Source organism: Platalea leucorodia (assembly GCF_965183815.1).
Source record: "Platalea leucorodia genome assembly, chromosome: 15".
Taxonomy (NCBI): domain Eukaryota; kingdom Metazoa; phylum Chordata; class Aves; order Pelecaniformes; family Threskiornithidae; genus Platalea; species Platalea leucorodia.
In genome coordinates this window covers 7,480,103-7,494,740 of record NC_138837.1, presented here as the reverse complement: position 1 = coordinate 7,494,740, position 14,638 = coordinate 7,480,103, and the positions used below count along the sequence as shown (strand labels likewise).

The 14,638-nt window shown below is 47.4% G+C and overlaps 1 protein-coding gene across 1 annotated transcript in view; it reads left to right on the top strand.

The window, feature by feature from the left end:
* Window positions 1-14,638, top strand: part of COL27A1 (collagen type XXVII alpha 1 chain) — a gene marked incomplete at its 5' end in the record, with an annotated part of 160,917 nt that overhangs the window by 139,953 nt on the left and 6,326 nt on the right. The window contains 10 exons of the mRNA XM_082327669.1: window positions 4,854-4,910; window positions 5,071-5,124; window positions 6,098-6,151; window positions 7,604-7,657; window positions 9,208-9,261; window positions 9,337-9,444; window positions 9,839-9,946; window positions 11,444-11,551; window positions 13,843-13,896; window positions 14,495-14,557. Of these exons, the coding sequence (XP_082183795.1) occupies window positions 4,854-4,910; window positions 5,071-5,124; window positions 6,098-6,151; window positions 7,604-7,657; window positions 9,208-9,261; window positions 9,337-9,444; window positions 9,839-9,946; window positions 11,444-11,551; window positions 13,843-13,896; window positions 14,495-14,557 (714 nt within the window). The remainder of the gene's footprint in view (window positions 1-4,853; window positions 4,911-5,070; window positions 5,125-6,097; window positions 6,152-7,603; window positions 7,658-9,207; window positions 9,262-9,336; window positions 9,445-9,838; window positions 9,947-11,443; window positions 11,552-13,842; window positions 13,897-14,494; window positions 14,558-14,638) is intronic.

Here is a 14,638-nt window from a genome sequence, read left to right as displayed (position 1 = left end):
CTACAGCACGGCCACCTACGTAACTCCTGCTGCAGCTTTAGTTCTGCACATCAGTGCCAAGACACCAGTGCCACTAGTGCATGCTTTCCAGTCACCGTGTGTAAGCCTTGCGCCGGTGGCTGAGCCAGCCGGCATGCGTTCTGGGGACATGTTTTTCCTGCATCCACAGAAATCCTGCTCAATCCCCAAGCCAAAAGAAATCAGACTAGTAGCTTTCTGTGATCAAGTCAGAATAACACCCTGCACAAGCTAGCTGATCTTCAGCAAGCTGCCCATCTGTGCTTGAATCAGCCGATAGCGTGTTGTAAGCGAGGCAGAACTGGTCTCCTCTCCATTGCCCTTGCTCCATTTTCCTCAGCGCCTGCCACCCCCTTACCTTGCTCGTCCCCCCTCACCCCTCGGTGAGCCCCCTTGCTGCAGCTGGCCTGAGTCAGAGCGCTCTTTCCAGGCAGGCTTTCCCCTTGTGTTTTTCCCCTTTTGCTGAGTCAGCACAGCCGTAACCAGTTCAGGCTGGAGAAGTGACTCACGCTTTAATGGTTTCCTGTCGGCGGAGCTGGCTGCTCCGCGCTCCGAGGACGGCCCAGCTGGCGTTGGCTGTACTCGCAGTGCCGCTGGAGCCCCTCACGTGCCTCCAGTAGCGGCAGCGATGCTCCCTCCCTCGGTGTCGGAAGGAAAGAGATGGTAATTGGGACTGGGCAGTTGTGGGGTCCCCATGAAGAGGAAAGATGCATGAACTCCTTTCGCTCATTTTCCACTCCCCATCGCCGGGAGAGCTTTCGGCTTTTCCTCTGCACACAGGTGTGATTGCAGCCGTACGTGTGCAAGCAGGAGCTTCATTGCTTGTAAAAGGAGTTTGTAGGACAGAGATCCCAAGGGCTCGTCTTTGCTGGGGCTTTGAATGTGTCCTCTCAGCTCAGGCTCCTGGGTGTCAGGACACCCTGTTCACGCTGCTCTCTGTGCTCTGCCTGGATTCTCCTCGTGCAGCAGTGAATCTGTGCTGGTGGCCGGCAGTCAGTGGGGCAGGGCAAACTGTTGTGTTCCACTAAGACATTCACATGCCTCCGAAATTTTGCTTTGGGGGTGAACAATGGTCATGCTGCTTTTTCTCTCATTTTCTCCTGCTGAAACATATCCATGGAGGAACAGCTGGTGATGTTCCTGCCGCTCCACATCTCCATCGCTGCATTGCGGAATCTCCTCTCCACCCCCAGCCTTTCTAACGCTGCCCCATTCACTTCCCAAGCTGCACCTCTTGCTCTTCCAGACATCAGCAGCGTTCCTCCTCAGATGTATTCTGCTGAGGGGCCGTGCGGGAAGCAGCAAATGTTAACCAAGTGCAGCCAGCCCAGGATAATAATGCGAGAGCTCACGACCAAGCACATTGTCAGTTGAGAGCCTGGCCAGAGGTTTCTCACAGTCCCACTGTTGAAACTTGAGCATCCTGGCAAAAAGTTGTGAGTCGTGACTACCAAAAGCAAGATCAGCCATTGGCCTTACAGCAGAAGAAGTAAGAGATGTGCCGCTATGTATCTCTGTTGTTTAAATTGCAGCTGTTGGTTTATTTTAAAACATTGAAAGTTGCCATCTTCTTGAAAGCTCCCATCGTTTCAGTAGTAAATGGTCCCCAAATTATTAATCTGAAGCGCTCAGTGAAGCACTCTCCCCTTCACCAACAAAATATTCTTCTGCAAACGGACACAAGAAGATCAGTCCCTCAGAGATAACATGGATCTTGTGTCATCAGAGCACATGGATCTTGTGTCATAGAATGAATTCTGCATGCAAGTATCCAAGCTGAAGCCTGACAAAGACACGAAAGCATCTACTGCATCCTGCTGAGAACAGTCAGATCTGTTAATGACCATTGACAGCCGGATCTCACTCACGTCTCCCTGGCAGGTCAGCGGGTCTGCTGGCGCCTTGGTGGGGAACAACTCCAGCTGAACGAGGAGAGCACAGCATCGCGTGCTGAGGCTCCAGCACCGTTTCCTGCAGCATCCAGGTGCTCCACAAAAGTCTTGCATCTAAGTTTTCTTAACCATCCTTCCTTCTTATCTCCTAAGAGTTGCCTGGATCCCAGCCTAAGGACAGACAGATTCCTTCCCTCCGGACATCTGTAACCTCACACGTGTGCGAACATGAAAATGGAAGCCTGAATCTGAAAAATGAAGAGGAAACGAAAATGGGACACGACTGCTCTGTGAGCTTTAAACAATGTGGGAAACTTAGCTGTGCTGGAGAAGAAGGATATATAATGGTGGGGAAGGTCTTCCCTTTTCCAGAGAAGAAAGCGGCTTGGTGAGAGGCATTATTGTGGAATCCAGCTCCCTTGTGCCATACCAGCCAGCTACTCCACCGCATTTAATATGTTTACAGCTCCTCAAAGAGGCCTTGCTCAGAGCAGACGCCTGCACTTGGCAGCTGCTTAAAGCAGTCCAGATGGGATCCTTTTAAAAATTACAAACTGGTGTATCTCACTTTGGGACAGGAGCCAACAACAACAAGCCTTCCCTTCTTCTCCATGCATTTTCCATTTGTATCCCAACATGTTTACTTTGCTGCCCTTTACTCTAACTTTTTTTCACTGCAACTTTCCAAAGAATTAGCGCAGACCTTTCATCTCCTCTTGAGCAGCTGAGGCATCAGGAAGTCCTGGAGCTCAGCCTTGCAGTCCTAGAGTTGACCAGGCTGCAGGATTTTCTCCAGTCAGAAGACAAAGGACAAGGTGGGAGTTAGACTCAAGGGGACACAAAGCCACAATTCAGCTTTGGGGAGAAAGTCTGTGAGTCTTGATGCTCTTCCAAGGTCCCCAGAATTATGAGCTTGCTTTGAGTACATCACGCTCGTCTCGGGTCCCAGATGGCAAGGTGTTCACATCCTGTTTGGGAAGAAGCAATCGGTGCCGAGACTTCTGCATAGTAACACGTATACTGGGATTTTTTTTTTTTCCTAAGACCTGAGAAATGGTGGCTTTGTTTCCCTTCTAGCCTACGTTCTTTTGATAGTGGCTAGAAGGCAAACCAGTTGCCAGGTATTCTGCTGCTGAATTCAGCCAGCAAGTTCAGTGGGGCTGGAAACTGTTGGCAGAGCCTATTAGGCATTATTTTTCTTTCTCTCTACTCTGCCACCCAAATTTCTCCATCCATATTGCTCGGTACTATATTCTCAAGCCATCCTGGCACAGTTTCTCCCTATATATTTCTTCTACCGTGATACCTCCCCAAAACCCCAGACAAGTATGCTGGAGTTCCCCACCCAGCACAGGCTCTCTTAAGGACACTGTAACCATAACCTGTGAGTATATGTGAAATCCTGGCAACATTCACCCAACACGTGTCCCAGCAGCAGAGAAGGAAAATGCCACTGTCATCGAGCATGTAATGGAGAGAGATGCACTGAGCTCTTTGCTACCTGTTGAGGTTAACTGCAAGAGACTTTGCCAAATCTTGAGCCTCATGCTACCAAGCTGTAAATGTCAGTACTGGTGCTCGGCCCGTGAGAAGTCAGTGTGGGTCAGCGCGTCTCTCTCAGCAGTGGCACAGCCCTGATTCCAAGCCGTGACCCAGTTCCTACAGAAAAGAAGCTATTGGCTCCGCTATCTGGGTTTTTTCGCTGAGGGCTATTCACTGCTCCAGGTATGTCATTACCAAACATCACACACGAGCAAAGCACCCCAAATGCCTTCTCCCAGATGCAGAATCACTGAGAAATTGCCCAAGCGCCCTTACTATCAGCAGCTGTAACTCAAACAGAAGATGAGAGTAGCCCAGACAGAAAGTCAAAGACAGTGGTAAATACACCAGAAAGGGCTGATGCAACCACTGAGAATTACAAAAGTCTGTGGAAAACTTGGCTCTGCATAGCTATGGAGATTTGGATGTTCAAGGCTCTAGGAGCACCCCAAGCACTCCAAACACAGCAGCTCCACTGTGCCAGAACCCCCCAGACCTCCTCTCTCCAGTAGCTGCAACGTCAAAGGAGCTCTGAGACATGTTCATCCTCAGGATCCAGAGTGCCAGAGATTCGGTGATATGAAGTAGCCAAAAACTGGAGGAACTGGACTGTAGCTGTCTTCTATGGGGAGGAAAGAAACAGCCATCTCCGAGCTAGACTCCAAAGAAAATAGGACACCATGCCCCTGAATGACTTATACAACAGAATTAAAAAAGATAGTGTCTGTGTTAAGTCTTGAGGGATCGCTCTGTGGATGTTTTAGAGAGACCTCAGTTATAAATAATCAGGGTGTTGTTATCTACCAGCCAAACCATGAGCTCTGAGCTCTTGCTGTGGAGCATCCCATCGACGAGTAGAGCTGCTCACGCAGCGAGTGTGTAAGGGGCTGACCCTCTCACCTGACCAACTGCAAGACAAGCCCACAATGGTGGCACACAACCAGGGACACATCCAGACCACCCTTGTTCCCGTGACAGCCCAGGCAGCACTCAATGAGGGTGGGAAAATGCTTGATTAAAGAGTTTGGTTTGACTGCCGGCAATAAAATTCAGAGGCAGAGGACTATTTCCCATATTGTCGTAATTATGTGCTTCTTGCTTAGTTCTAGGAATTGTTGAAAATAACTCTTTGCACCTAGTTCCTTAGGGAGGACAGTTAGACCTGGCAGAAACAACCACCATAGAAACCAGGAAAGCAACGTGAAGAGTCAGTGTACTCCAGGTTCTGAAACAAAACAAAAAAAAAAAGTTGTTTAGACTTTCTTTGGATGAAAAGTTAGTAAATTCAACAGAGGCTTTGACTTAGGAGCCCGTGATATGGGTAGGACTGGATCGGGTCTGTACAGAAGCATCTGTCATGTAATCTGCTGTCTATGTTAATACTAACATTTTTATTCACAGGGAGAACAAGGTGATGATGGGAAGGTAGAAGGCCCACAGGGACCACCTGGAGACAGAGTAAGATGTTAAATCCCTTCTCTACTCAGTCCTGGCCTGATTTTTGCAGGTGGATTAGTTGGGTTGCTTCCTTACTTCTGTAGAACATGCACAAGCCATTGAGATATTATGGATGCCAGATTGTTTACATCCACCTTACGTCTTTGTTGTGTTGTTGTAGGGCCCCTTTGGTGACAGAGGTGATCGAGGGGAGCCTGGAGACCCTGGTTATCCTGTGAGTCTTATTCCAAATACACGATTCAGAAATGTTTGTCTTGGGGAAGTGCTTCCAATCTGCCTCAGCCCACAGAAGGTCTACCCTTTGCCCAGTAGTCACGATTCATAACCCGCTGTTGTCCTTTGTCAACTGCTGCACACGGCTGTGTTTCAAACAAGCAGTAATTCAGATATCTTTACCTAAAGTGGTAAAAATTTTGCTGAAGGCAAATGTAGGTCCTGTAGGTCAGCGTCTCACAATGCCGTGCACCCGCCTGAGCACACTAGACTGAAAGAATGAACAGGACCATCTCATCAGAGGTATTTGTGATTATCAAGGAAATACCCTGGGAAAGGTGTGTACAAGAGGTCATGTCAATGCTGGAAAAAAATCAAGATTGATGTACACACGGCTGTAGACTCTTTCATGGGAAGATCTCTGTTAACTTGGAGGTTTGGAAGCTTCCAAGATCTTATCAGGTTTTCTCTCACAAGCAAGACCAGGGTTGTGCATTATTCCCCTGTGCTCCTGATGTCCTCTTTGCGGAACATCTCCAGCTGATTGGTGTTGATCTGCAAAGGCTCTATGGACTGAGTCTTACCTCCATCGAAAAGCAGCTGGTCAGAGCGACCCATTACAGTATTGTACAGAAGAGTTTAAATTCGCCAGGGCAGCAGTGCTGCCGCCTTATTCTGTAGGACAGCAGCCTCCAACTGTTCGCTTACATTAATGCTGTGTGTATTTACAGATGCATTAGAAAGCCTTCTTTACTGCTTAGATGGTGATTAGCAGTTCCTCTTAGCTATTCCTTTCCAATGCGTATCCATGGAGCATGTACATTACCTGCAAGCTTCAACATTTCTATGTCAGCAGGATGCAGCTATGTATATCTTCTCCTGCCCCATACAGCACGTTACATCCATTTTTGTTTCCTATTGCCACAAAAGTACCCAAGAACAAACACATGTTCCCTCTCCGTTTTTTATTTAAGGGTCAAGACGGGCTTGATGGAGAAAGAGGAAAACCTGGACAGCAAGGCTTACCTGTAAGAGTTGCTGCTTTATTGTAAGCTACCCAATGTCGCGTGCATGTGGAAAACAGATGCAAAAAGGAAGGCAGGTAGGAGGGGCTGCAGTAGGGAATGTGTGATGAGCTGTGAAATGCAATGTGTGCATTTCCAGAAGCCAGGCCAATGGACTGGGCATTTTGAGTCGTGTTGAGACTAATAAATGGGTGACGGAACAGGGGGCACTCCCAGAAGCCTGTCTCCAAACCTGCCTTTTCTGAACGATCCAAGAGGGAGTAGAAATCTTAGGAGATGGGCAGTGGGAGATGACAATGACAGTGGAAGGGTCCGCTTGGAAATGATACATTCGGCATGCTGCTGGTGAGAGCTGGTCCGGTGTGAGGTGAGACCGTATTATTCTATCTGCATGGTAGAATAATACACTTAAACCAGTGCATTTATGAAAGACTAAATTAAATCCAAAGTTAAGGGAAGGACTTTTTATTCCCTTGCTACATACAGCAGCGTCTAATTTATATATGTGACTATTGAAACTGTGAGTGCGCAGCACATTAAATGTAGTTTGTATTGGGAAATAAAGTTGAATCAATTCCCTTTCTTTGTATGGCTGCTGGGAAGAAAAACAGATTCTATTTTGGGGTAAAATCTTAGTGCTCTGTCATATGGCCTAGAAATGGGTAGAGCTGCTGCATTCCCCAGTGGATGTAGTTTATTCTGCGAGGTGGTGGCCCCTCAGATGTCAGTGTTTTAGAGGGGAACAGGAGCTTTGGATTGTCTTTAGTAAAGAGCCATTAGAAACACGTGGCTCAGAAACAAGCTGAAGAAGGAAAGCTCTGCAGGTGTGTCCTTACTTACCATTTCTTTGATATTAGTCCAGAAATTGCCCCCTGACACAAATACACACAAAAAAAACCTGGATGGTGAGAAGAAAAGATGGAGACGTGTGTGATGGGGAAGAGACCAGTAAAGAGAACAGTGAAATACCCTCTCTGCTTCACTCCTCCATAGGTAGCTCTCTAATATCTGACATCCAGGAGAAACCAAGGAAGGGGCTGCAGCATGCAAAAGGGAGGTAGTACCGACACTAAAGATGTAGTCACTGTATAAACTGCTCGTTCTGCACGTAGCTTCTGCAGTACCTTTCTCAAAACAGGCTCCTTCCTGCCCACTTCTCAGCACTGTTTTCCAGGTGCCATCTGGAATTGAGTGAATGATTTCTGCGAATACAAACACCACCCAAGTGAGGGGGTAGCATTGCTTCTTCTCCAGTTGACACCTTGTTAAATGCTCTCTGGAGACAGTTCCTTGCTCCCTTTTCCCCAGGAGGCCTGTCTGAGCACAGGCTGTTCCCCTGAATTGTTTCCATACGGTCAGCGTTGTTAGGGCACAAAAAATGCTGTTCTTTGTACCTCATGCAAGATACTGCCAGAAGAGAATTTCAAGCAGATTTTTCTTGCTTATGTTTTGTAGGGGGATCCTGGACCACCAGGCCAGCCAGGAGCAAAGGGATCCAAAGGTGATGTGGTAGGTTTCAGCAGGAAGGATTTATAGTGTCCCAAGTTTAAAGAAAATGTCTAATTAAGAGGACTCTCATGTTTTTCCCCAGCATGTGTGATTTGGCCTACGGTCTATGCCTTGAAAGACTGTGAAGAACCTAGTGGGAGGGCTGTAAATATGTATTTGAGTGCCCAAGCCCAATAGTTTGTTGGTTTGGTGGAGCTGGAGAAGATCAAGACAATTACAGCTCCAGCCTGATGGGTGAATCTTGGGCAGGTCTTTTGTCATTGCCATGGGTTGTGTCTCTTTCCCATACCCCTGTTTGTGGTGCCTCCAGCCACAGCTGGCTCGTCTGTCCCTAAGGAGGTCTGAGCCAGGCAAGTGTCTCTCTCTTTCACTTAAACATTTCTGCCTTGAAACCTTCCAGATTTGGAGTCCATTTACCAATGCAGTTATGTTTCTTGGAAGAGTCCCGCTAACTTCTTGCCCTTATTGAGCAAGAAAACACAGCACACATGGGTTCTTCAAGGTTCATTGAGGTACCTCATACCTATTCCTACTTCCACATCTGGCTATAATGACAGCTTGCTAATTATTCTCACAGATCAGGGACTTTATTTGCTAAAACATAAGTATGTGACCTCAGTACTCAGCAAATTCCTGCTCCCTTTTGGCAGATGTCAGGATTTTTAATCTGACACTGCTGGGGTAATGCCAGAAGATAGTTTAACCTACAGTAGGTGTTCTTGGCAAAAAGCGTACCAGGCGATAAGACAAATAAACTCTACCCATCGATGGACAATCTGGAACTGCCTTTGGGTCTAATGAGTAGCAGAGAAAGCACCCCCAGGAGCATTTCTTTCATGTAGCTGGCCTGCCTGGTCCTCTGCAGATGGAGAAACAATGCACAGAAAATGCAGTGCTTCAGTTTAAAAGTGCTTTAGTACATGACCTCACTGAGAGAGCCCTAGTGAAGGTGATGAGGCTGAGTTTTCCATTCATTCTGCAGAAATTAATCCTTTTTACAGCTAATATACCTCAGGAGTATTTCTTTTATGTCTTTACTCACAAAGCAGCTTCGCAAATTTTAGCCACAAGATACCCTTTTCATTTGCATTAACTTTCCAAAATAGAGGGAGCTCCCTCACAGAGAAAAGCTGTTACTGAATGCCCTGCAGAAGACTTGCCGGGTCCTTGGTTCGGCGCTGTGCTGCCAATGAACTGACAGAGGATGCAGGTTTTAAGCATCTTGTTCTAATGTTTGCCAGTGCACTGAGTCCTCCCTCGAGTTCATCCTGCTTTATTTGTCCTCATCTGCTCTGTATTAGGAAAAATGTAGGTCCTTGCCTTCTAGCTATTCATTCCTGCCCTAGAACTCTCAAGACATACGAAGAATCATTTGTAATAAAACCAAATAGCAGTTCATTCCCCAGTGTTGGAGCAACTGACTTTATAAATCTCTTTTTTATAAAACTCTTTCCAACCATTATCCAAAAGCACACCCTGAAGTCAGGCTCCCAAGTGGAGTTGTGCTAGAACTGCTGCAATTTTAGATGTCTTTCTTTTTTCACTTGCAGGGTCAAAAAGGAAAGCAAGGAGCACGGGGCAATGCAGGGAGCAGAGGCTCACCGGTAGGTAAAAATTCAGTTTTCTGACCCAGCAAATGCTGTCTGGGAGCTCCATCACTAACACCTTTGTGATTTTAGGGCATCCTTGGGCTACCAGGTCCTCGAGGAGTGGTGGGAAGGCAGGGTCAAGAGGGTGCCCCTGGAGTGGATGGAGTGCCTGGGAAGGATGGTGTGCCTGGGATGCTGGTGAGTTTGCAATTGTAACCTTATAGCATCAATAGCAAACGCAACTTAGGAGCTGGAAAACTAAAAGGTAGCACAGGAGAAATGGATGTAGTCCAGCTATAGATATTGCAGTTTGCTTGTACCCGGAGTGGATCATATGCTCCTCTTCATATCTCACATGCACATAGAGGCAGCAGCTGCCTTTGCATGGCCAAGTCTGTAAATAAACTGGCATTTCTAGCCTGACAGATATTTGCATGCACAGACTTCTAAATACATCTCTGCAAATCCACCCATGCCCAGATGCATGGTGCTTGCTGAGGGCAGAATCACACCACTCCCCTGTCCACCCAGAAGCTGCGCAGAGGTGGAAAAAGCGTCTTGTTTCATAACCTCTTCTGGGTTTCTTTTCTAGGGAGAGCAGGGTGATGATGGGGAAGAAGGTGTGACAGGGATGTCAGGCAAAAGAGGGAACCCTGGCATACCAGGACTCCCCGGGGCACAGGGACCACCAGGATTCAAGGTGAGTTTCTGACTCCCTAAGATACTGCTACGAGCAACCCAGTCTGTGAGCCTGTTGTCTCTAGAGCTTGGATCCTCCAAGGTCTAATAAAGTCTCAACTCCTGCTGCCGCCTTTCTCTTAGCTAGAGGCTCAGTAGATCCTTCTCTTTATCCATCCATCCATCCATCCATCCATCCATCCATCCATTTTCATGATGTTCACGGCAGCTGAATGTCCCAGAGACCTTTCCTCCTTAGTCAATGTTCACTGAGCTCAGGAGCCTATAGATACACGTACCCACACTACGAACGCTTCAGCCTTCTTTCATCAGAACCCTGGCTAAAAAAACATGGCCTTGGAGAAGCTGCAAAGGAACTGCTACAGCCTGCCTGTAGGACGTCCAGGATGGACAATTGCATGGGAAATTCAGGTGTCCTCTAGCTGCTGCCCTGCGAGGCCTGAACTGCTGAACGGAAATTTGTGCTACTTGGTTTTTAGTATATATTTACTGGATTGGAACAGCTGGAACCAGTATGGGCTTGGACATTGCTCTGGGTGGAAGCAGGGACAAGCTGCTTTAGTGACCTTGGGGTTTCTTAGTGGTCCTTGCGCTGGTCCAGGCTGGCCACAGGATCTAAACTGGACCAACAGCAATTAAGCCATTTGTAGAAAGACTCTGTAAATAGAAAGAGTCTGTAAATAGGAAGACTCCAGCTGGGTTTGGGGAGGCTACCAGGTCTGATTTCAATTATGCCTGCCATAACACATCACTCTTAAACTGTCACTTGCTGCCCTCCAGCTGCCTTGGGTAGAATCACAGGCCGTTACCAGAAATGACTGGAAGACCCTTGTGTCCTTATGACAGACTCACACCCTGGCTCCAGGGAAATTTGTTGCCCCTCTTCCATCCTAGGCTCTCGCTGCCTTTGCTCCTCTCTCCCAGTCTGCCCCAGATCGAGTAGCTGGGGCTTGTGCTGCTCCTGGCGCTTGGCAAGGGGAAGAGGTGGGGAGCAAAGTGTGGTGCTGGGTCTCGGAAGCCCCTCTGGTCCTTAAGTTGCGGAGTTGGTGCTGGGAAAATGTTGGCTTTGCAGCCTCCGGATTGAAGTCCTCCAGCTGAAGTCTTGGCATGTCTTCAACATTTTAGATGGATTAATCATCAATTACTAGCCTGTTGGGGGGAAGAGATTATGAGAAACTGCAGGGCAGGACAGACAACGTACAAACAGAAGACATTTTACCCCCTTGCTGTCCTTAGCCCCAGCGCAGGCAGTGCAGCTCTGCTGAAGCTCCTGCTCTGCGTGAAGCTCGGGAGGGGACACAGCCATGCCCATCACTGGGCTCACACTGTGCATCCTGCAACAATCTTCCTTAGCAGACCTGAGGCATCTCCTGATGAAACCACATTCTTTATCCTGATGAGCCACTCTTTTCCAGCCTTCCATCTATGGCTATTTCGGCTGAGTGTTGTTATATTTAGCTCCTGTCCTTTGGAATTACTTGAATTCTGTTATTTTTAGGGTGAAAGAGGATTGCCTGGACAGACTGGCCAAACAGGGAAGCGAGGATCATCAGGAGGAACGGGCCTTCCAGGGAGCCCAGGCGATCCGGGACCCAAAGGACAGCCGGTTAGTGATGAACGGAGCTGACTCCAAGCTGTTGCCTGCAGGAGAGGGTGCGGATCCGCAAGCTGGGATAGCAGGGTGAACCCTGGGAGGGTCTTTGCCAGGGGAACCCATAACCAGCTTGTGCGTGAGTGCAGGAGCGTCGGCACAGCTCTCTCCAGCGTGCACAATTCCCTGCTCTTCACTGCTCGCTTGCGCATAGAGATGTCTAATCCATGGCTGCGTTCCCCAGCCCAGCGTGACCATTCACGTCATCCTCGTGCCTGTGGTTACGAGGCCATGGGGTGTGCTGGCAGCCAGGCTGCAGAGCCGTCTCAAACACCCCTCAGCAGCGTCTTTGAGGAGAGCTGTTATGGGAGCGGGGCATGGAGCCTGCGGGAGGTGTTGGGGGTAGGAGGTGAACTGTGCGCTCCGAGCCATCCAAAAGGTGCAAAGGAGGGTCTGTAGCTCTGCCGGGACATGCAGGAGCAGGCATCATCGGTGCAGTTTTGGGGGCAGTGGAGCTGCGAGTTCAGAGCACACTGTGGGAGAAACACCGAGAGCCCTCGGTCAAAGCAGAAGTTAAATTCCCACACCTGTCTCCAAGGCAGGCTCCTAATCCTTACCGCTTTTATTTATTGTGCTGCTGGGATTGCCCAGTTTAGCACTGATGTGTCACGCTTTATCAGCCTGAGGCTACATTGAGAATACTTAAGCTATTCAGACTGGGACCAGCATCGGAGTGTCTAGTTAGGCCACAGATGTAAAACTAACATGAGGAAAAGAGAGATTAGGACTAATACAAAACAAGGAACAAGAGTAACCCCAACTACCTCAATTAAAATATACTTGTTTGTATATTTTATATAAAACCCTGTGATGGCAGTATTCAAGCTGAAAGATCATAGCCAACAACATAACAACAACATCATTTTGCCTCCTGTGTCCACAAGTGGCAGGTTCATTTGCCGAGTATTGCCGTTGCCTGCCTCGCTGCATAACTAGTGGTTAGGTCCTCTTAGCTGAGATGACTCCATGGCATTTAAACCCTTCTGACTTCCCATTTACTTTTGCCCAAAATTCCTCTAGAAAGAGGGCTTGGTTGGTTCTCCTAACACAGGAAAGACCTTAGTCCTCCGTTAGTAACAGTTTTCCTTTCCAGGATCCATAAATGGGCAGTTAAATCAATTTGTATCCTTGGAAAGATTCTTACGCTCCACCGAGTCCAACCAAGCCCTTTCTTGCCAAGCAGTTTCTCACTGTCGTGGCAGGAAAAACTTCCTGACAGTGAGATCTCTAGACTGACTCTGGAATAGCCTTGTAATAGAGGTGGTGGAAACCCCATTGCTTGAGTCATTTACAACTGGGCTGAACAAGACATTGTAAAACATCCCATAAAGTACAATCCAGCATGGGTCACATAGTCCTGCCGAGAGGCCGAACAAGCCTTTTCCATCTCTGATGTTCCTAAAGCTGTAGATGAATCATCTGGTGTATGTTTCTGACCCATTTTTTTAACCGTTGAATCATTTCACATTTTGACATCTGAGAAGCCCAGAAATATCAAAGGACATACATCTCAAACGTGGTGAAATGAGGGTGTTTATATAAGGACATGCTACCCGGTGTGGTTTTTTTTATTCTCAGAGTGCATGCTATGTGCTAATCCAAGCTTGATGGCCTTCCAAATATTTTATTATTATTTTTCTTTAGAAATTGAGTAAAAATCCCTGCAGGGTTGAATAGGAAAAGAATTAGGGGATATGCACGGTTTTCCTGGGTTTCAGTGGGAGGTTATGTTGTAAGAACACGCACTTTTTTGACAGGTTGAATGAGCATAGTTTGAAATTATCCTTTAGTAGGTCAGTCCAGTTGGTATTAGAAATAAAATAAGAGCTTGTTTTAAAGGGCTTTGAGGCTGTTTTTTTGCAGTGTGAACTTCCAAGATCAATCTCAGAGTAGATGCTCTCCATCCTCCTTCTGCTGACTGTGGTTCAAGCTAGACAAGCGTCTGCTAGAAATAGCGTAGGTATGCCTCCCATTTTGGGGGCAAAAATGCTTAGTCTATGAGATCTAAGTAATCTACGAGTCTATGAGATCTTCTGGAGTTGCTTCTAGCCTGATGTTTGTGTAATTCCTCCTTCAGATTTCTTTCATACTTCTTTCTCATCAGTCCTGCTTAGACTGAAGAATACTACTGGATTTCTCTTTCTCTGAAGCTGCTGAACTCTTGGCGCATCTTCGCGTGGCCAACCGTTCAATGTGAACTTACTGTTCCTCTTTGTTCTTCTGTTTGTCTTGGCTGTTATTTGCAGGGAGACTTTGGCGAGGCAGGATTTCCAGGGATCGCGGGCATGTTCGGGCCAAAGGTAAGAGGCTGTCTTGTGACCAGTTGGCTTTCTAGTCTCTCTTTACTGGGGACAGACAATGCAATACTTCTCACAAAGACTTTATTAGCAGCTCTGAAGAAACTATTGAAATTGAATGGTGATTCCAACTTGCTTGAGTTTATGCATCTTCATTTGTTAAGTGAGTGTGCATTTACATATGCTTTGTTGGAGCTTATTCCTGTTAAAATGGGTAGGTGGTAGAGGGAAGAGGGCTGTCCTATAGACCCCGGAGCTGTTTTCCCCACCTGAACGTCTGTCAGACACTTGTATTTCCAGCATCAGTCATCAGTCTGTACCGGAGACACCAATACGCATTCCTAATGTTGAGAGCCTTGATTTGAAATTTAGACTCATTTTATCAGCATGTAATTTTCCTGGTGAAGGGGGACCAGTTTGTTTTCTGTAGAAAGTTAAGGGCTTGCAAAACAGGAGTGGGAAAAGAATTTTTAAAAAATTGGACTTTCCCATTCCCATCTACAAGAGGCAGCACCTCTGTCCTTGCAGCAGAGCTGTAAGCAAGGGCATAAACATGCAGTATGTTTATTAAAGGGACCTGGTGTCTCATTTTTGCTTGCAGGGCCCCCCAGGAGACCTTGGTTTCAAAGGCATTCAGGGACCACGTGGGCCGCCTGGTCTCATGGTGAGTGGTTTTTCAGTTTGTTTGCTTTGGGAGGATTTTCTTCCTTCTTCCATCCTCTATTGCTGTGAGGCTACAGGGTGC